The following is a 21,308-nucleotide window of genomic DNA, read 5'->3' on the forward strand; positions in this document are numbered from 1 at the left end:
TTTGGCGCACCATATAGACGTAATTTTGCGAAAGAAATCGATTGGGCGCAGTCCCAATACGCTGCGATCAACGCATTAAAAGTTACAGCCAAAAAACCGGAACCCGAATTTTCGACATTTTTCAGCAGGTGCTTTTTCGCTCGCCATTTCTCTCCTGTTGGTCCTACGCTCTCTTCGCTGCGATTTCTGAGTTCCTGAGGGTCCAATTGGTCAGATAAGGGTCATTTAAATCGAATCTGAGACCAAAAGTTTTTCGCCTAAAAAAAAAGTAAGGCTAACCCCTTTCCATTTTTGGCGAAAATTTTCGCGATTTTCAAAAGTGCTGGAATTGATTAATTGTGGCCCTATTCCGACGTAATTTTGCGAGAGGAATCGATTGGGCGCAGTCCCAATACGCTGCGATCAACGCATCAAAAGTTACGGCCAAAAAACCGGAACCCGAATTTTCGACATTTTTCAGCAGGTGCTTTTCCGCTCGCCATATCTCTCCTGTTGGTCCTACGCTCTTTTCGCTGCGATTTCTGAGTTCCTGAGGGTCTAATTGGTCAGATGAGGGTCATTTATATCGAATCTGAGACCAAAAGTTTTTCGCCTAAAAAAAAAGTAAGGCTAACCCCTTTCCATTTTTGGCGAAAATTTTCGCGATTTTCAAAAGTGCTGGAATTGATTAATTGTGGCCCTATTCCGACGTAATTTTGCGAGAGAAATCGATTGGGCGCAGTCCCAATACGCTGCGATCAACGCATCAAAAGTTACGGCCAAAAAACCGGAACCCGAATTTTCGACATTTTTCAGCAGGTGCTTTTCCGCTCGCCATTTCTCTCCTGTTGGTCCTACGCTCTTTTCGCTGCGATTTCTGAGTTCCTGAGGGTCCAATTGGTCAGATAAGGGTCATTTAAATCGAATCTGAGACCAAAAGTTTTTTGCCCAAAAAAAAAAGTAAGGCTAACCCCTTTCCATTTTTGGCGAAAATTTTCGCGATTTTCAAAAGAGCTGGAATTGATTAATTGTGACCCTATTCCTACGTAATTTTGCGAGAGAAATCGATTGGGCGCAGTCCCATTACGCTGCGATCAACGCATCAAAAGTTACAGCCAAAAAACCGGAACCCGAATTTTCGACATTTTTCAGCAGGTGCTTTTCCGCTCGCCATTTCTCTCCTGTTGGTCCTACGCTCTTTTCGCTGCGATTTCTGAGTTCCTGAGGGTCCAATTGGTCAGATAAGGGTCATTTAAATCGAATCTGAGACCAAAAGTTTTTCGCCTAAAAAAAAAGTAAGGCTAACCCCTTTCCATTTTTGGCGAAAATTTTCGCGATTTTGAAAAGCGCTGGAATCAATTCTTTGGCGCACCATGTAGACGTAATTTTGCGAAAGAAATCGATTGGGCGCAGTCCCAATACGCTGCGATCAACGCATTCAAAGTTACAGCCAAAAAACCGGAACCCGAATTTTCGACATTTTTCAGCAGGTGCTTTTCCGCTCGCCATTTCTCTCCTGTTGGTCCTACGCTCTTTTTGCTGCGATTTCTGAGTTCCTGAGGGTCCAATTGGTCAGATAAGGGTCGTTTAAATCGAATCTGAGACCAAAAGTTTTTTGCCCAAAAAAAAAGTAAGGCTAACCCCTTTCCATTTTTGGCGAAAATTTTCGCGATTTTCAAAAGTGCAGGAATTGATTAATTGTGGCCCTATTCCGACGTAATTTTGCGAGAGAAATCGATTGGGCGCAGTCCCAATACGCTGCGATCAACGCATCAAAAGTTACAGCCAAAAAACCGGAACCCGAATTTTCGACATTTTTCAGCAGGTGCTTTTTCGCTCGCTATTTCTCTCCTGTTGGTCCTACGCTCTTCTCGCTGCGATTTCTGAGTTCCTGGAGGTTCAATTGGTCAGATAAGGGTCATTTGAATCGAATCTGAGACCAAAAGTTTTTCGCCTGAAAAAAAAGTAAGGCTAACCCCTTTCCATTTTTTGCGAAAATTTTCGCGATTTTCAAAAGTGCTGGAATTGATTAATTGTGGCCCTATTCCGACGTAATTTCGCGAGAGAAATCGATTAGGCGCAGTCCCAATACGCTGCGATCAACGCATCAAAAGTTACGGCCAAAAAACCGGAACCCGAATTTTCGACATTTTTCAGCAGGTGCTTTTTCGCTCGCTTTTTCTCTTCTGTTGGTCCTACGCTCTTTTCGCTGCGATTTCTGAGTTCCTGAGGGTCCAATTGGTCAGATAAGGGTCATTTAAATCGAATCTGAGACCAAAAGTTTTTTGCCCAAAAAAAAAGTAAGGCTAACCCCTTTCCATTTTTGGCGAAAATTTTCGCGATTTTGAAAAGCGCTGGAATCAATCCTTTGGCGCACCATATCGACGTAATTTTGCGAGAGAAATCGATCGAGCGCATTCGGAATACGCTGCGAGCGGTGGGTCAAAAGTGACAGCCAAAAAACCAGAACCTAAATTTTCGACATTTTTCAGCAGGTGCTTTTTTCCTCGTATCTATTCTCCCGTAGATCCCACGCTTCTTTTGCTGCGTTTTCCGAGTCCCTGAGGGTCCAATTAGTCACGTACGGTTCATTCGAATCGAATCTGAGATCAAAAACTTTCGGCTCGAAAAATGAAGAAAAGGTAAGGCTAACCCTGTTACGTGGGGTTGAGGGTGTACTAAGCCGTGGTTGTAATGATTGATTGATTAATCAATCTCCCACGTAACGACAATGAACAAAAATTAAATCTAAGAAAGACCCACCTTCCGATAAGCACGTAGTTCGTAGGATCGTGTTGCTATAGTCCTGTACAGGTCTGTGAGGTTTGTTCAAATCATCCAGGCCAATTTATAGTGATAAAAATGGGAAAGGTTGTCGTTCAAAAGAAATGACTTCGAATGATTTAACTGGTAAAAGATAAAGTATATTTGGTCCGATTTGGTAATTCAAATGTAATGGTCTTGTAACAATGAGTGTTGATAATGACGTGACAATTTATGAAGTGTTTGAATTTATATGACAATCCACGCCGACGGACGAATTCATATTCAAATGCAGAGAAGCTGCAGAATCGCTAAATTTGACCATCTGCGTGTTTGAGCAAATCGTGTGTTATTCTATTCTAATGATATTATTATTAGATACCAAGAACATCTATCCTGAACGATGGTTATAACTAGCTGGTCGTGATTATTGTATCTCTTTCTAGATTATCTTAAATTAATTATATTTTCCATTGTTATTTCTTGTTGGTTAAATCTTGGAAACAGTACGTATGATTTAATTGGGGTAGTGAAGCTAGCCACCAACTCTAGTCTTACTTTTGACTAGATATTATGATAGCAAATTTTTTTTAGACAGGTGAAAACATTAGAATTCGTTGAATGTTGAAGATCAGCACTCGAATTGACTTATCTTCAGATGTAATACGGCCAGATTGAGAGCCGTCGGATCGTGTCGGTCTGCGTCAGTAGAATTTCTGGATCATTGCCTCACCTCGAGATCGGAAGGGTTGATGAATCCGAACGTTATTAACGTCGAGCACTTAGTCTTTGTAAATTTAGAATAATACTCTACTATTGAAAGCTATGGTTGGAAATGTCAATTTGATTCACTCGCGGTTTTTACATATATTGAAAGGTGATTCTAACGATTATTATTTAAAGGTGATAATGTAACTGGTTATTATCATAAGCACTTAATATTACCAGATCCGATTGAATCTGGGCAGAACTTGGTATAATTTGAGGAAACGGAATATCATCAAAATGTCTATTCTCGAAATAATTAGATTCAGTAAAGAACAGGAAAGATGGAACGTAGAAGATACTGAGCCTTTTCAAATCACAGGATAATATGAATGCTCAAATCTGACGGATTACCAAAAGGCTTTAGGCCGGTCATGACTAAGATTTTCCGAACGCTACTATTTCTCAAGAAGGGCTAATACGGGTTGACGTCCACGCATCTCGCGACTTAACAGATGAAAGACGCGGCTTCTTGGGCCTGAGGGTCCAAGGAGCTGCAGTTGTAATAAGTTACAACGGTAATTAGCCAATGAGGTGCGAGGGCGACCTCCCGGTGCCCGAATCCACGTGGTCAGCGTTACTTCACGCTCTTCGACGGTGTTCCGACGATTCTCAATCTCGTCGGTGACATATTAAAAGTATGAACAAGAGATATTTGCATACAACGTTCACACAATCATCCATACATCTTAATAAGTAATCTATTTTAATTTAGTTCACAATGGATGAATAGTTTATGTTAAATATCAAAGATAATTTTGCCTTAAAAAGCGAGGTATTATTAGGCTGAGCTCCGCTGTTACTAGTTCAGCAGTCTTCTACCTCAGTTCTTGGTACCAGTTATAACCAGGTCTCTCCGTGACTTTTGCCAGGACGGGTGGAACTCGCCGTTATTAGAATATGAGATTTTGATGGAATAATATCTGTGCCCTGAAGAAATCAAAGAAATGAAATGAAATGGAATTTCGGAAAAGGTACGTCAAGGCGGTACGTCGGGGCGTAACAACCCATTTGCATTTTTGGCGAAAATTTTCGCAATTTTGAAAAGTGCTGGAATAAATTCTTTCATGCACTATTCGGACGTAATTTTGCGAGAGAACTCGATTGGGCGCAGTCTCAATACGCTGCGTTCAACGCATCAAAAGTTACACCTCTACCCTACCCTACCCTACCCTACCCTACCCTACCCCTACCCCTACCCCATCTTACTACTACGACTCCTCCTCCCACTCCTACTACTACGACTACTCCTATTCCTACTCCGACTACTACTACTACTACTTTTACTCCTACTACTCCTACTTCTACTCTTATTCCTACTCCGAGTCCTATTCCTACTACTACTCCTACTTTCACTCCCATTTCTACATCTACTCCTGATCCTACTTCTACTGCATCAAATATTATCGAAATGGTAAACTCACCAAGCACAAATCCTCGTCCTCCTCGTCCTCCTCCTCGTCCAGCTCGACCACCTCCAACCACCGCCAACCATCTCCAACGACCATTGCTAACCACCTCGGGTTATATCTGGAATAGGAATAAATATTTTCCGTATAAGAACACATCTAAAATATTATGTAGGTATTAATATAATTAATTAATTAATCAATATGGAATGAATTTTATTAGCGTATTTGATGCTGCTGAATATGTGCTTGCGCGAAAAATGAATTGAAATAATTTATTGTAAACATGACAAGTTTAAAAAATGTTATATCAAATATAATTACGATCGCCTTTAGACATTATAAAAATGTTAGACTCACTGTGCAGAAATCCTTGTCGTCCTCGTCCACCTCGATCACCCGGAATCACCCAGGGTTATACCTCGAATACTAATAAATATTTTCAGTAGTAGAACAACATCAAAAATATTGTGTAAGTATTAATATAATTTTTTTATTGACCCATTTTACCAAGAAGATTATGAGAAAATTATAAAAAATTATAGAAATTTTATTAGCGCATTTATTGCTAATGAATTTGGGCTTTTGCGACAAACAAATTCAAATAATCTATTGTAAACATGACAAGTTTAAAATATTTCGAGTAAAATATAAATACAATTGCCATTAAATATTATAAAAATTTTATACTCACTGTGCAGAAATCCTCGTTCTCCTCGTCCACCTTGTTCTCCTCGTCTTCCTTGTCCTCCGAGAGTCGAAATTCACCAGGTAGCGGACCTGGAGCGCAGGAACCATGGAGCGGTTGTCCTGGAAGTCATGTTCCACCAGGTAGTTAAGACCTTGAGCGCAGAAACTACGGAGCGCTTGTCCACGAAGTCGAGTTTCACCATGTAGCGGATCTGGAGTGCAGGAACCACGGAGCGCGTGTCCTAGAACTCGAGTTGCACTAAAAAGTGGCTCCGGAGCGCAGGATCCAGAAGGTAGAGAACCCGGTATTCGAAATCTGCGGAGCGCGAATCTCATCCATCTGCTCTACTGCGCGGTTGTATCCAGACTGAGGGATTCGGCTAGCTGGTTACTATAGATCGATGACGTCAAAAGGAAAAAAAATTTGCGTGACGTCACTTTCTGAACCACCGACATCCGGATACCCAAACTTTAGTTTCGAACTATGATGTATGATGTATAATGTATGATGTATGATGTATGATATGATGTACAATGATTTTAGTTTTTCATTTCAGACAAGAAATACGCACACTTTATCATTTCTGCCGATTCCAGACTCTAGCGGTTATGCATTTATGCATTTTTCTAAGATTTTACTTATGCTGCTAATAAGTGAGATGGGTCTATAGTTTTTTATGCTTGTTTTTCCTCCAGCTTTGTACGCTGGTGTTACAATACTTTCTTTGAAGTGTTCCGGGAAGATTCCATTTTGTATGCTTTGATTGAATATGCATTCTAGTGGTATCACGATGTATTCGATTGTGGATTTCAGTAAAGTTGCCGTTATTCCATCTTCTTCTGGTGCTGTGTGCGTCTTGATCTGGATTATATGTGTTCTTATGTCCAATCCTGTTATTGGTGATAGATATATAGAGACATCTACTGTTTGCCCAAAAAGCTATGACATCTTTGTACTTCCAGAAATCTTGTTTGGAGTTAATCAACGTTTCTGTCAAAATAATTACATCCATTTGTATTTTATGTCTTACAGCATTAAATAAATTTCATCCATAAGTGCGCAATCGATTCCTCTCGAAAAATTACATCGATGTAGTTCATCATAGAATTATTCCCAGTACTTTTCTAACATGTCAAAATTTTCATCAAAAATCCAAAGGGGTTACCCTTACATTTTGGTTTGGGTAAAAAATTCTCTGTCTTTCAATCGATTTGTACGATTCTCTTTAGAATCATTGACCTGTAAGGAAGTTAGAAACTGCATTCAAAACCTTGTGGGATTAAGAACAGTGGAGATACGAAGATAATGAGCTTCATGCATTGGATTCCAGCGTCTTTCTGATTTCGTCAAAATCTCTTGGCAACAAGTCGGTATTTCTGTATCGCAAATTTCAGATCATTCAGTTCAAATGCAGCGTTCATTGAAGAACCTCGAAAGTTCGCTGTGATCTTTACCGAACATCGCAACAATCGTAATTTTCATAATCCTATCTACGAGCCTATCGTAACTACGTCTTGCAACAGTAGGTAGCGTTGAAAAAATTATCACTAAGGATGGGCTAAACGTCGAAACATTGTCATCTATTGCCTTTCGATGTTTGGAAGTTTGTTCCACGTCTTATGAAATTGTAAGAAAACAAAAATTAAATGTGTATCCAAGTATTCTTTCCGGTCTTGCTCCTGAGACATGACGCTTCGTTCACTTTTCGTAGGCACGCGACCATTTTGAGTGCACTAATGAATTATCTCAGTTCCTATAGTTATCGGCTATCGATGTAACAAATACAACCTACGCTCAGTCCGTCAAACTCAGCACTATAGGACATACTCTGTTCAGAATGTCGTCAATAGAATATCACGCTACTGTAGACAAGCACCGAGAAAATATCTTCCCGCTTGACGATCTCGTGATACCGAATTGTCTTTACAACGATTTATTGTTCATAAAAAATTCGAGGCCTTCAGTCAGGATTCTGGCACGAAAGAAAGCATGTCTTTGTTTGTGATAAGGAAATTGTTTGGACATATTTTCACTTCGAAGAAGTGGAATCGTTGCGATCATCAGTCATTCTAGACTGAGAAAATCAGCGAGACTAAACATCAAACGCATTATAAACAGCGTAAGTCAAACGGTCTCGAACACTGATTTTCACAAGAATTCTAGTCACGCGGTAGGTGAAATGAGCCATAAATTGTCAAATCTTCATTCCGGCCAAATTTCATCGAGCTTCTCATAGTTATTTTCGACCTTTTTTTCACTCTCTCCATTTACAGATTGTAAAATCGTTCGGCACAATCGAAAGGATGAAAAACTTTTGACCGAAGTTATAGTCGTACGTTTGAAACGCTACGGTGACAATGCACGACTTGGTACCGTGGCTGTGGGACACAATGCCTCAAAGGCAAAGTTTGAAGGTTTATAGGTCATAAAATGACGGAAGTCTTGGCCGCACAGCTTCCGTGACCACAGGCTGCATAGGTGGAGCAGCGCTGCCTCCTTCGGGAACGGCTCCGTGCTGTGGCGTCGGAATTCGTTCATTTGTCCCAAATTAGAACGAATCCAGTTTTATGACCGGGGTGTTCAGTTGCGAGAACAATGTCATTGATCATCTGGACGATCTATCTGCAGACATTCTCTTCTGTGATTCTGTTCGCCGACAAGACGTCTCTGCATTTTTAGCACCTTTTAAGTCGGGCTGTGCGATTGAAAAGTGAACGAGAAATCTCATGTACTCACACTTAAAGTGAATAACCGAACCGAATGGGAATCCTACTTTTCTCAGAATGCAACTTATTCACTTGGACTCCGCATAGAGAATATGATAATTGCGCAATAGAAGTCCGTTCGCATTCCATTACGTTATTGAGATGTGAAACCTCATAGATGAATAATTACAGTGTTCCAAAACAGGCGCTTTGGTTTATACGTCTGGGCAAGGAAGGAGTTCGGAATGGAGTTATGATTAATGTCAACAAACCCTTCGTGACAGGATTCAAGGACGAGGAATATCTCGATTGCGTAGGTTTTTGTTGCCCGAGTTGCTGGGCGGCTTTGTCTAATCAGCTCTAAGAACAAAACGGCTTTGTGTCCCGGGGCGCTACGTTCACCGCTGTCATCTGGACCGGGTTCGAAGCGGTCGTATATCCTGCACGTTCTTCGCTGCAGGATCCTACCGTCGTTGTTCTGCATTATTTAGCGACAATTACCGAAGCTTTCTATATCCCGCGCAACGTGCAGCGATCGCCAGAGTCGGCTTTTCAAAGGCGATGAAGACGAGAAATTGTTGCAGTTCATTACCGCGGAAAAATAATTCATCGCGCTTGACCTGTAGAGAAAACCACTGATTACCAGGAAAATGTTGATCAACCTGCAAGAATCTCTAGATCGTGCGATTCTGCGTGCTCAAGGCGCATTGGGTTAACAATTATCGAGAAATTCTTTCCGCTCGCTCTCTGTACAAAGCAGAACAATTTCCGTGGCGCTGCAAGTTTCTTCATTTTACAATCGGGACCGTGTTGTCGTTGTTCAACTCCACCGGGAAGATGCAAAGATCGAAAATCGTTGCCAGGAATGACGCTACTCTGAAAGTTCTATTTGTAGTCCCTGAAGTTGATAGCTTCACGCGTCGAAATTGGAAACAGCCCCTAAGAAGTTTGGGGAGATAATTCTGGAATTTCGAAAACTGTTTGTAACTGGAGTACCGCTCGACTTTCTTGTCAACGCTGGTTGAATTATGGCGCGAAGGTCTCACTCTGCTCTGCACATCCACTACGTTCCTCGGGTTCCCTAACTCCTGAGTAGTTAAATTTTTCTGCAGCAAAACTTTACCACGGTACGCGACGATACGTATGAACATACAACGATATTCCATAAAGACTCGTCAAAGTATTTACAGTCTTGCAAAGCGCCGAGCACGTGAAAATATATAAGCTCGAAAGCCGAATTGAATATGACTTTTTAACGCGCTTATACTTAGCTTCCTCACACTATTTCTCGGCCTGGAAAACCAAAGCCTCGAACACCCTCCCCGACGAGTTGGACGTGTCTTGAGCCGAATGCGCCAACTTCCCTTCCGCGGCCTATTTACTTTTTCTCGGAGGCTTGAGCGCGGCGACACCCCCGCCGAATGAGTTACCGCCAGAGCCCTCTCAATTACCCTAATGAGCACAAATGCCAATACCCAGCAATGCCTACCTCCGAACATCTCCGTCTAAGGTACGTCTTATTTTTAAACCGAAGGGTTGTGTTGACGAATTTGCAGCCGAACCGCCGGCTTTGAATGCAGGTTGCGCGCCCGGTTCTTTGTATGCCCACTTGGAAGAATCTCATTCGTTATACTTACCATGTTGGCTTTTTGGAAAAAAATCACTAAACAATATTTGATTATTACTAATAATAAAAATCAGGAATTCTTTGAACAAATTTTTATTGCATTGCACGAGTGAGAAATAATTATCTCCATCACCGACCGATTTTACAACCGTCGACTCATATTTGATTTCTCGCCAATAAACATGGCATATACGGTTTTGAGGACATTCGTTGCCATATGGTTCGCACAGCTTCGACTCTTGGCTTATTGACAGCCGTTATCAGATTTTAAGCGAATCGTCACAGTTTTGTCTATTTCCTCTCAACTCCAACGAGGAGAGTATATCAACGTCTGGATCGCGGATTCTGCTGAAACTTTTATGAGTGTTTTCTCAGCCAAAAATGTGAAATTTTTGATATGTATTTCCATCGATCGGGCCTTTCTACGTCCGATTCACAATAGATCAGACTATCCAATATTTGCAGTTTATATCTTCCCATGGATCTGAAATAATATTGAATCCTTTTACAATTGAATCTGTAAAATTGGGTCATCTAAACTTCGTTGGAAGATGACGAAAACTGATATTTAAGGCAAAAATACACAACAGATTTTATTTATAACGGCATTTTCCTCTTAAATTTAACTCAATATTAATATGTCTTGAGCCTGAAAGTGACATAAATCTGTTTCCCAACAACCATCATTGAAAATTGATACTGCAGGGTATAATTAAAAAAATCAACGACTATTCGGTAATGTTTTCACGGAAAGTATGCACCTATCCAAAAGAGGCTGTGTTACCGAATTCAATTCAATTGATTAGAATCCCTATTAGATCTTCGAATTCGATTTTTTTATTACAAAAATGTCAAAGAAACTAGTCAGCGGAATGGTTCAAAAATTTCGTGACCACTACGTACGAAGAGGGAGCCATATTCCATAATCTTTGAAAGGGTAAAATAGAAAACATTATAACCATTAGATTACACTGCGCACAACTCCATTGAAGTGAATTGTGAAGGTAACATTCATAAGTTCCCACAGTAACGAAAGCCGCGAGATTAGCTCAAACGCCGTAGTAAAGAACGCAGCATTATTCTACCGTGGGTAAGGCTCAAGTTCTTCTACATCGACCGTGGCTATGGTACCGCGAAAACGCCGGTTCATCCAGTAGGCTATCTAGGCTGTAGCCTAGAGTACCGCGAATCAGAGTGCGTCATCGAGGAAGGATGATTCTCTGTTTCAAATATTTTTCTAATGTTTTCAAAAGATACATTCGTCAGTCCATGAATAACTATATGTATAGAAAGAAATAAAATTGGATCGTTGGTGAGAAAATGTATCAAAACCAGAACGAAGGATTAATTCAGTAAGTAGTGTCCGAACTATAAGCCTTGTGCAGAAATTGTTCCGTTCATCAACACCTTCACTAATTGTTTTACTTATAGGACTCATATTTAAATTATTCTAGCAAAGGAACGGGGTTTGAAGTTTACAGGAATTGCTTGTAGGTGAATATTATCTTTCATAATGCATAAATGTCCCTAAAAAAAAATTGATTTTACAATTCAGGTATGCTCCGGTATTTAGTACATCTTATGGGGTTCTCCCCAAGGAATTTGTAACGACGTATAAAGTCCCGGAGCAAAAGATAACCGAAGTCATCTGGATTACAATAACTGAAATACGTATAAGATTAAAAACACTTCGGTGTTGAGGTTTCCGGAAGGGTCAGGCAGAAGTAGAAAAATAAAACATATATTTACAATTTGCAAAGGAGTTATACTTCTCTGTCAGCACATATTGAACGATTATTTTTCATTTGAAATTGTTCATCACAGCAGACTTGGTCTGATAACCGCTGAAGATTTTAACAGCATTACAATCAGCAGATCAATTAATTGTTTAACTCTGGGCTGATAAATTGTGAAACTGAATTGATTAGACTCTACGTCAGTATGTCGACGACGGTGAGTTCCGGTAAGGTTGGAACAGCTTCCCTTAGATCGTCAATGGTGCAGGCGTAAGAAATGCCCTTTTCAATATCATCCGCGGTCCAAGTCAGCCACGTGATCTTGCTGCTTATATCGTCGCAGATGTAGTAGTCCGATGTCACTTCGGTGATGTACGGGTTGTTCACACCAACGAATGCAGTTCCCTTCTGCGTGAGCGGATCGTAAATGATTTTCCAGAAGAATTTAGGGACAGGTAGAGCTCGTTCATCTCCAGAGGCATAGAAATATATAGGCTGTTCTACGTCGTTGACGTCACGGAGTGTCGTGATGCCGTGGACACCCGTGTAGACGTCGAGGTCCACCTGAGAGTTACTCGCGTAGCTCCTGACGTCCGACTCCAAGTACATCCAGTTCGCTCCGTTGAAGGTTTGCCATTGCGGGTGGCAGTTTACGTACCAGAAAGTAGACCAATGGGCCGAGCCGTAGACGAAGTCTGCCTTCGCGGTGATGTGACCTCGAGCGAAGTAGTAGTTCGTGGAGCTGCTGATGTACGCGGCGCCGAGTTCGGTGGAGTTCACGATCAGGGAGACCGTTGCCCGTTGGACCGACCTGGTGAACTGGGTGTTCACGTTGTAGTCACCCCAGAAGTCGCCCTGGGACCAGCTGGGCCTCGGATAGCTGCGCTGGTAGCCACCGATCGCCTTGGTCAGATTGAACTTGGTCCAATAGGTGAAGTAGATGTCGTCGTCGCGGCAGATTTCAATCGTTCTCAGGAACTCGTCTCCAAGATCGAATCCGATCTCGACCTGGCTGTACTTGTCCAGGCAGGCTTCCCCCGTTCTCCTGACGGTACTTGACGGCACGAAGCTGCAAACCAAATCTCCGAATTCGTACTCGACCGAGTTTACCAGGAATGTTTTGTCGCTGACGCAGTACGCCTCGATGTCCTGAATATCCTCATCGCCCACACCCACTAGATAGTTGTTCTCTCCCACGCATGCCAGACGCAGTTCCTCGTTTTCTGCGAAGACCAACGTCCCGCTGGTGTCTACGGGCAATACGTAACTGGCTTCTTGACCTTTTGGCACCAGGATCAGTGGTTGAGGGTCGTTCAGGTCTCCGTTCAGGGACACGGAGCATCCACCTACAAGCATCGATTGTTGAATGAGTTTGCTTTTTAAGGCGCGCTCATCTTAATTTACTTATCTCAAAACATTAAAAACAGGACTTTCCAAAATACTCCAATTGAGGATAAACCAACAAGAATGTTCTAATCGTGCATTCAACTGAAGATATTTATACACTCATGAGGAGAGTAGGGAAGCTTGATTTGCGAGAAAATTTCGAAAAAAGGATATACTCGGGAATTTCAAATCATGATATCTCAGCAACCAAGGCCCATTGTATTAAAAATCAAAAACCACGTCAAATAGGGGAGCTTTCACCTTTCACCACGTACAAGGACAATCCGATTTGCGACACCGAATTTCTCTACTCTCGTTGTAAGTAACAATATAGATTAGGATAAGTTGGGGAAAAAGTAGATAAATTTCTATCGGTGCTCGCAAATTTCTTCATGACTTTTCCTTGCAAACCTCATCGCTTATCTAACTCTAAAATACACAATTCTTTGAACACGAATAACAGCGAATCAAATGATTCAGAAAAATGTTATTACAAAAGCAAATGACTTACCGCTTCGAGTTGGCAAAGCGTTTGTCGATGCAATCGCAATTGCGAGGAGCGTCGCGAGCCAGATCATTTCCAGTGTGGAGAAGAAGCGGTCGAAACAGTGGACTGGGAGCTAAGGTCTTCTTCTGCCATGCTCTTGGTGTTTTCCTCATTTTATAGCTACCGAAGGTTGGCAAAATTAGGTGACGTGGCAATAGCGCTGTTGCTAATCTATCGAAATCATTAATAACGTGCGTGTTTCCGAATCTGATTCTAAATGCGATGAACACGTGATACATGCTTAGCACGTGAGTGTACGGTTTTTATACATTTGGAAGATAACGTCAACGTTTTGAAACAAATACTGAGAATCACATGTATGAATCGCGTACATCTGATGATAAAAAAAACCAATCGCAAAGCAAAGGTAGCAGGTTTCGAACAATAACATATATTCAAATCTGTCATTAATTTTCATATTGATCGAGCTACTGTTCGAAATTGCGGTTAGACCAACCGTATATTGCAACCGAAATTGATATTGAGAATTATTTTTTAATCCTAGCTTCTTGGATAATTCTCAATTTGTTCTGAGCTTTTCAATATTCCATTGTGATAGAGTTGGACTCTTTATCAAGTAATTATACAAATTTACGTAAGCCTGAGAAATGCTGACATAATTTTGCATCTTAATACAGACTCACGGTATTTAATTCGTTTCGTAAATAGAAACAAAATGTAAGAGACCGCTTGCTATTCAAAAATTGTCATAACGTTGCGGATCACAGAAAGGCAGCAGTAAGTTCCGTGAATATCTATCGTGATTCATCAAAAACTTGTGTTCTACCTATGTGGAACCTTTTTTTCGTGAAATTGGCTAGTAGCAAATAGATGATCTGGTTCCACCAAGTCAGTCCCATTTCCTCAACGATCTTGACATCCCATCTTGAGCCTTAGGCATGTTATGATACGTCGCATTTTGATATTTACACGTCTTTTACACATCGGATAATTCAAGCGACCAATTACCTAGAGGGTCCACGGTCTACCGCACGTGGCTGAGAAAGATAACCAGCGATTACTGACGGGTACTTTTGGGTGGGTGTGTTCGATGAATGGTCGTATTAGCTGAATTTAGAACTTTTCAGTCACGTTTCAATCGGTACTGCCTTACACACGCAAGAAGTTAAGTCTATAGTATCACAAATACTTCAACTGGAATGTAGCGTACGTGTGGAATCATGACAAGTATATGTGTATCGCTGATTAATATCTCGAATACCAGACTGTAACCAGTTTTGATACCTTGGATAAAACTGCAAAGTTATTTTCACTTGACATTCTTGTGCTCATTGCACAAGAATCTTAATCACAAGCGACACTTGCACTGTTAATTATCCATAAAGGAATTGTTCTTATGTGATAATTCCGCGTACTACTAACTGTTACTTATACTACTGAATAACAGACTATGGCGAAATATCTGACTCGTGGATGGTTAATCTACCGTGCTGAAATAAGGATTTACCAGTGTTGAAATAAGAAGATGGTCCGCGGGTTTTTACTTGCAGGAAATTTGTGATCACGATTACGTACTTTTGACATAAAGTATTAAATGACCGCGACTTGCTTTACCGTTACGGTTCCAGTACTTTGTTGAGAATAATCTAACGCATTGCTACAATTTTACTGCAATATTGCACATAGATACGTAAGATTGTAATATTGCGAAAGTTATCCTGAAATATTCGGTGCAGTATAGCAACTCATTACGCTATGTAAATCATACTCGAGATCGGAGAATTGATGTCGATTGTCTTTCGTGACAATCAAATTTGGCCATTATATACTTTGAGCAATGTAGGTTGGTGTTCAATTCAATTTTTCAACTTCTTTCATTCGCTATTCATAAGTAGAAAGAGTCTAGTACCTTCACGGCTTTGTTCCATGCACAACGGAAGGAGTTTATCAATGCTGCAACCATATTTGAAATAATTTGCTCTGTATGACTTTCATACCTGCCTTGAAATTTATCATTTATTGTCACCAACACTTGGTTTTCTTGTTAGACCAAGGGATTTGATTATTATTTCTGCATCATTCAACTCGTGAATGACATGTGTGCATATACCTGTAATAACGATATACCTGATTTCATCTTCGAAGGTCTTCGCGCGTGCATACCTAATCTTAGCATGCATGAGACAGATAAGATTCTGATTTCTTATTTATGAGACACACATGGATCTATAGAACGATCGTGCCATATCACCAACACTTTTTTTTTGTAATCGATGATGATAATCGTCATACTACCCAATCGAACACACATACCGTGATTGATTAAAGTTCGATGATGGAGATGGTAGATTAAAGGTATACGTTTCGATGAATCGATGTTTGAGGTGCTCCTGGCGTCAGTAAGCTACTTGGTACATGTACATTTAATCGTGTGCGTTAAGCATGTTTCACCCCAAATTCACGGATTGCGAAAAAGTGTCTTACGAACTTGTTTGAAACTTCAGTTACAGGCGGAACTCGTATAGTATTGAAAGAATCTCAACCTGATCAATCGCTGGGCAACAATCTGGAAATTTGCAATATGGGCGTGAATATCGAGGGCTTATGCTCGTGTTCGCCGGAACAATCAGATCAGGAATGCGTGGATTGAAGCTTATTGTTAGAAAGAAGAAGAATCCTTGAAAAACCTAGTGTAGAGACGGTAATGCAGGAAATTTCGTATCGCGTGTTGTTATGCTATGAGCTGGGACGTGTAGCTGAACTTATCGCAGAAAATTTTCGATTGTACCGAATACCGGGGTTTTATTATCTTCCTTGGCTAAGACTCGAACGTTTCGTCATGCAGCGGGTAACTTCGGGCTGTTTCGTATCGGCACTGCCTGTGAAGCGGCGACTCTACATCCACGTTTGGCTCGATACCATAATTAGGAGTTAAGTGAACGACGTTTCTAATGCCTGCGTGTTTAATTCACTCGGAAAGGATTAAAATTGACAATTTTTATGGACAGCTATGCATTGATCACATTATAAGTGATACCGATTATTGAACTTAGGAAAAAGATACGTTGTACTGCAAGAGTATATCATCAAACTGATAGAGCTGTGGTAGATTCAGTGCAAAAGAAGTAAAACCTTTGAACAATGAAACTCGAGAATCTTCAATTTTATAATAAACCAGTCTTGTGAATCAACTGTTCACCTTCTTGCTAATTAAATGAAATCTTGAACATACGTTTGAATAAGATCATAAGATCGGTTTGATTTCCCATGGTCAATTGCAGCGATATTAATGTCAGTGACTGAACAGATTCGATACATGGGGAAACCTATTGCAAAGTCTCTAGGAGTATGTAGATTATTATACATTCTGAAAACAGAATAGCGAGCGCACTAGATTCCGTGTAATTGTCAAAGTGACACCAAGGCCGTTTATCGGTATCTTCAACGATTTCTAGTGCATACCACGAATGCATCGCACTGCCATCTATCATATAAATCCATATGAATCGCAATTCCAACGAAATAACACATGGTGCCAGAACAGAAAAAAAAAATAAAAAAACAATAATGATCGAATCGAAATCAAACTGTGCCTACTTAATCTACAGCCTAAGATAATCTTCCTCGATAAGAAGCACATTCGATATTTTAAGCGGCTTAGAATTTCAGAACGAACTTTGTAATCTTTTTTTTTCGGAATAGAAAAAGCGGAAGGTCTCGATAACGTCAATTTTCATCAGTTACTCAATTGCCGACAACTGACAGGTGCGTCGTATCAATGAATTTCGCAAACTGAACGACGTTTGTTATCTGCGAGAAGATGTTACGCTGGCATGACTAAATTCGATTCTCGTTCTCCTTTATTTTTTGCTCTCTCTTGAAACCGCCTAGGTACGCTCCTGGGTTGATCCCGTACGCGCCTGCGTAAGTATCCAGCACATGTCTACGATGGACAGTCCCTGGTTCACCGCTGGCTGGTTGCATCCCGTTGCCCGGCTGATAAGTTCAAGGCTTCAACATGGTCGACGAAAATAACGCAAGTGTTTGACCGCCAAGCATAGTTATGATCCAGGTTCCAGGCACTTGCGGGTCACGCATGCTGCTCTTGGTCGATTTACCGCAAGACGAATCAGTGCGCCGTTAACGAAAAGTGAGAGTCCGTGGTGAAATGACGGTCAACTTTCGTCCGTAATATTGATTCCTGATTCACAATACGCGTATTAAAATGAAACGCTCATTCACCGGAAGTAGCCGCCTCCTCACCGAAGTATCGCCTTTCTAATAATTACTCTGGATAATGCTCGTGTCTGTCGCTGTTTATTAGTAGGTATAACATGTCGTAAATTGTACGATAATTTTGTGGTCAGACTGCCTCCCGTCAGTTCACCGTTCGTTAGAGGTTCTGGTGTGTGAATAAGGATGTGACGCAGGCATCTTCGAACGCTAGAAGAGCCTGCGGCACATCCTGCGCATGACTGTACACCTATACGATATGAATTTTTTCTTTTACAGATGATATAAGAATTACAAACTTTTGTGACGCGGGATTGTAAAAGTAAAGTCTGATTTTTTCACCTTCAGGGTTGCTGATATGGGACCTTGGTCACGTCGACGATTCCGCATAACGCCTCTACGGATTCTCGCCGCGTTGCTAATGCTCGGCGTCCTATTCTGGCTGAACCTGGACCGGCAAGTTGTGCCGCCGGAACCTTGCGCCGTTCCTGAGGAGTTCACTGAAAAACTTCACGAACTTACCTACAGGTATACCAAAGTAAACTACGCTTCGCTTCTTATGGAGGAAAAGCCAGTTACCGGATAATTACACTCTGCGTTTAAGTACTTGTCGCGACGAGATAAAAGGCTTTTCCTTCGAGATAACGAGAGAACGAGAGGATGAGGGTACAGGACAGTAATGACCGACGGTTATCGCTCGCTCGAGTTCCCGATTAACGTATTTCACAATACGATAGTATTCAATTTAACGTAACCACTTGCGTCTGAGCATAGAACAGAAAACGAACTGATTAATGAAAATAAAGCTGAGTAATATACACACAATAATACTACATTGTTATACCATTTAAGTACGCTCTTGGTGTGTGTCAAGAGCATCGCAGTTGCCCATTTACGGAAACTCCTTGACGAGAAATCGCATTTTGTTCCTCGAATTAGGGCGCATTTGGTGCTGGCGAAACATGGCATAGTTCACTTTCTATGCTTCGGTGGACTCTGGGGTCAGGCGAGGATAGGCCGGGCCCTACCGTGGGCCCGTAAAATCGAGCTATGCCTCGTTGACAATCTACGAGACGACGCGCTCATTTCGAAGGCCTTCAGACAGGCTGGACTCGCCGCTACGTATCTTCACGCCGCCGGTATTTACCGAGTCCAGGAACAGGAAGTCGGCGAAGACGCTCCGCGGGTGGAAATAATCGTCTTCGAGGAGGACGTCAAGGTGAGGAACAAACTTCTTTCAGCGTCCCTCGTCGACCGCGCGCTTTCGGTCCGACCGTTGTGCCTGGCATTGTTATATTTAAATTTTCGCGCTCTGCCGCAGGCGCAGATGGTCAGACGAGTCGGATGGACGCGAAGAGTGCTTCCACCTGACTGCGAACTCTCTCCGAGCTTGCAGTGCTTCCCGCCACAGCTGGCGATCTCGCCTTTACCGATCAAGCAGTTTGGCAGTCACGTGTTGCCGGTACCTCGCGAGGGTATTGAACTCCAGAAGTATCACTATCCCGACAACTGGTGGCTCGAGGTGAAGCCGATCGATTGTATCGATCGCGAGAGCTCGTAGTACATATACGATTTAATCACGGATAAGAAGAAAAAGGATATACCTGAGTAATGAATGTCCCAAATTGGGGATTGTTAAGAGTATCGAGTGCCATCCTTGTTCTCGCATCGCTAGCTTCGTTCCGAATAATCATGACCTAGCTCGGAAGGACGAGCGTAGAAAGACCGCTAATAATGTGGATATGAACAGAAATTTTAACAAACAGAAATTGCTTTCGGTTTTTAGTTACATGACTTGACCAAAAAAACGTGAGTTTAATTTTGTACACTATTTCCTTCAAGTTTGTTCGTACCACGAAGCGATTATACAAATAGTGGTCCATGCTTGAAACTAGTCAATAATGAAATGATCCGTGCTAGAAGGACTGTAAGGGCAAGTTGACGACTAGCTTTGAATCGTTCCATACCTAAACAGAAGACTTTCTTCCACGATTACGATACCTGATAGTGCATGTAAATTTTTTTAATCGTAATCAGCGCTTCTGTACAGTTATCAAATATCTGGAGCACTGGAATAATTAGGTGCTTTCTTTTAGAAAACCGCGTAAAAAAAAAAAAAAACTACTCACGCACCACTCTTTAGTATCACTAATTGTAAGTTTTAGTGTCAAATTGTCTCAACACGGATATTAATGCTTATTAAAGTACCAGCGATCAACTAGATTGACTTTAAGACCACTGTCTTAAAACTATACATAGTGAGAATATTTGTCAATTTGTACTATATTATTAATAAAAAATATATTCCGTAACCCGTTGCCTCCCGATTGATTCACAATACTGAAAATTAAACGATTGTATTTATGCACGCTTGTTGTTAGTACAAAAATTGCTGGCAACACACTTTCGTCGGAACACAGTTTTCCAGTCTTCCAAAAATACTACCTTCAGTTGACACTAAGCGAAATCAGCATTTTTTTCTGCACAAGAAATTCAGGCAGATTATATTCGCTACGCGAATGTTAGACATATTCCGAATCAGGATCAGGATCTGCTGTGACGCGTCAGACTAGACCGGAAAACACTTTTTTCACAATCCAAGGTTCATAGACTTCTCGATACTTTCGGCCTGACAGGGACTCCAGGATATCGTCTATGAAGAAATGAAAACGAATGTGCTTTGTTTCCGCTTTACGAATCCGGCCTAATAGTAGCCGTTTGGTTCAATTTCACTGCTCAGTAGGTTGTTCTCCGGGAAAGGAAAGCCGGCGATTCCTGGGGCATCGATTAAGCCTTTGGGAGAGCAGAAAGCGGCAGGCTTCGAAAAACAACGAGGGATACACCCGAATGACACGAAGCGAATCTAAACGGAGTGGATCAGCCGAAGCGAGGAACGTATCTTTTTCGCAGACGGCCGTCAAAGCAAGGCTGCTGTTGTTGCACCTGCGACATAAACCTAGTCATTGTTACACATTTGGTTGGACATTAGCAACTGTTGTTTTCTCTGGCGGTCATTGCAGCTTGGTCGTGGAAGGGACGGCCCAGTTTACTCGAGATCTCGAAATGATTATAGACCGAGCATTTGCTCGTTTCATACGAGCAGCCACGAAGTCACGTCGTCGTGTCGCACTCGGAGATATATAATATACATGTGTATACACATTTTTTTTTTTTGCCAACAGAGCATAAGATGGCAAGGTAAGGATATCGATAAGGAATGCCAGTTTTTGCCTAATGCCATTAGAAGAAGATGACGGAGAAAAAGGGGCACGCGAAAAAGAAGTCTTGTCTACACGTATGAGAAACGGCGAGTCAAATGACGCACGTCGCAGTTATCGCGAGATCCGCAACGTAATGGTAACAACTTTTTGATGCGCAAGATACGTCGATACGTGGACATTAGCCTCGATATTTTCTGACCTGGATCGAAGACGGAATATACAACTCATCCGGTGTGACACCGTGTACCGAAACTATTGGCGTGTACATTTTTAAGAACGGAAGCC

At 41.5% G+C, this 21,308-nt stretch overlaps 2 protein-coding genes and 1 long non-coding RNA gene across 7 annotated transcripts; 1 reads left to right on the forward strand and 2 right to left on the reverse strand.

Annotated features, from left to right (window-relative positions):
• Positions 1 to 4,937: 4,937 nt before the first annotated feature.
• On the reverse strand, positions 4,938 to 5,781 carry LOC124218002 (uncharacterized). The gene is made up of 3 exons (XR_006882958.2): positions 5,611 to 5,781; positions 5,277 to 5,345; positions 4,938 to 5,037 (listed from the first exon to the last, which is right to left on the reverse strand). It is a non-coding gene; the product is annotated as an uncharacterized lncRNA (long non-coding RNA).
• A 5,682-nt stretch (positions 5,782 to 11,463) lies between these two features.
• Positions 11,464 to 13,709, reverse strand: LOC124217980 (uncharacterized). The gene is made up of 2 exons (XM_046624248.1): positions 13,573 to 13,709; positions 11,464 to 13,021 (listed from the first exon to the last, which is right to left on the reverse strand). The coding sequence occupies exons 1-2, from the start codon at positions 13,637 to 13,639 to the stop codon at positions 11,871 to 11,873; spliced, it is 1,218 nt and encodes a 405-aa protein (XP_046480204.1). The 5' UTR covers positions 13,640 to 13,709; the 3' UTR covers positions 11,464 to 11,870.
• A 3,776-nt stretch (positions 13,710 to 17,485) lies between these two features.
• On the forward strand, positions 17,486 to 19,983 carry LOC124217983 (uncharacterized). Of its 5 annotated transcripts, none has more exons than XM_046624287.2 (4): positions 17,486 to 17,896; positions 18,151 to 18,330; positions 18,742 to 19,021; positions 19,130 to 19,983. In XM_046624287.2, the coding sequence occupies exons 2-4, from the start codon at positions 18,161 to 18,163 to the stop codon at positions 19,361 to 19,363; spliced, it is 684 nt and encodes a 227-aa protein (XP_046480243.1). In that variant the 5' UTR covers positions 17,486 to 17,896; positions 18,151 to 18,160; the 3' UTR covers positions 19,364 to 19,983. The 5 variants fall into 5 exon arrangements, with proteins under 5 accessions (XP_046480243.1, XP_046480236.1, XP_046480219.1 ...); XM_046624280.2 differs by having other exon boundaries at positions 17,498 to 17,719; positions 19,124 to 19,983; XM_046624263.2 differs by having other exon boundaries at positions 17,499 to 17,896; positions 19,124 to 19,983.
• The last annotated feature ends 1,325 nt before the right edge of the window (positions 19,984 to 21,308 follow it).

This window comes from Neodiprion pinetum, chromosome 1, assembly GCF_021155775.2.
Source record: "Neodiprion pinetum isolate iyNeoPine1 chromosome 1, iyNeoPine1.2, whole genome shotgun sequence".
NCBI classification, from domain to species: domain Eukaryota; kingdom Metazoa; phylum Arthropoda; class Insecta; order Hymenoptera; family Diprionidae; genus Neodiprion; species Neodiprion pinetum.

What these genes read in the sequence shown, in the direction of transcription:
- LOC124217980 (XM_046624248.1), bottom strand. Translation starts at nt 13,639, where the DNA reads ATGATCTGGCTCGCGACGCTCCTCGCAATTGCGATTGCATCGACAAAC. An exon ending in CGCTTTGCCAACTCGAAGCG is followed by an intron (nt 13,022 to 13,572) that starts GTAAGTCATTTG and finishes CGATGCTTGTAG; the next exon opens with GTGGATGCTCCGTGTCCCTG.
- LOC124217983 (XM_046624280.2), top strand. Translation starts at nt 18,161, where the DNA reads ATGGGACCTTGGTCACGTCGACGATTCCGCATAACGCCTCTACGGATT. An exon ending in CTTCACGAACTTACCTACAG is followed by an intron (nt 18,331 to 18,741) that starts GTATACCAAAGT and finishes TCCTCGAATTAG; the next exon opens with GGCGCATTTGGTGCTGGCGA. An exon ending in TCTTCGAGGAGGACGTCAAG is followed by an intron (nt 19,022 to 19,123) that starts GTGAGGAACAAA and finishes GCTCTGCCGCAG; the next exon opens with GCGCAGATGGTCAGACGAGT.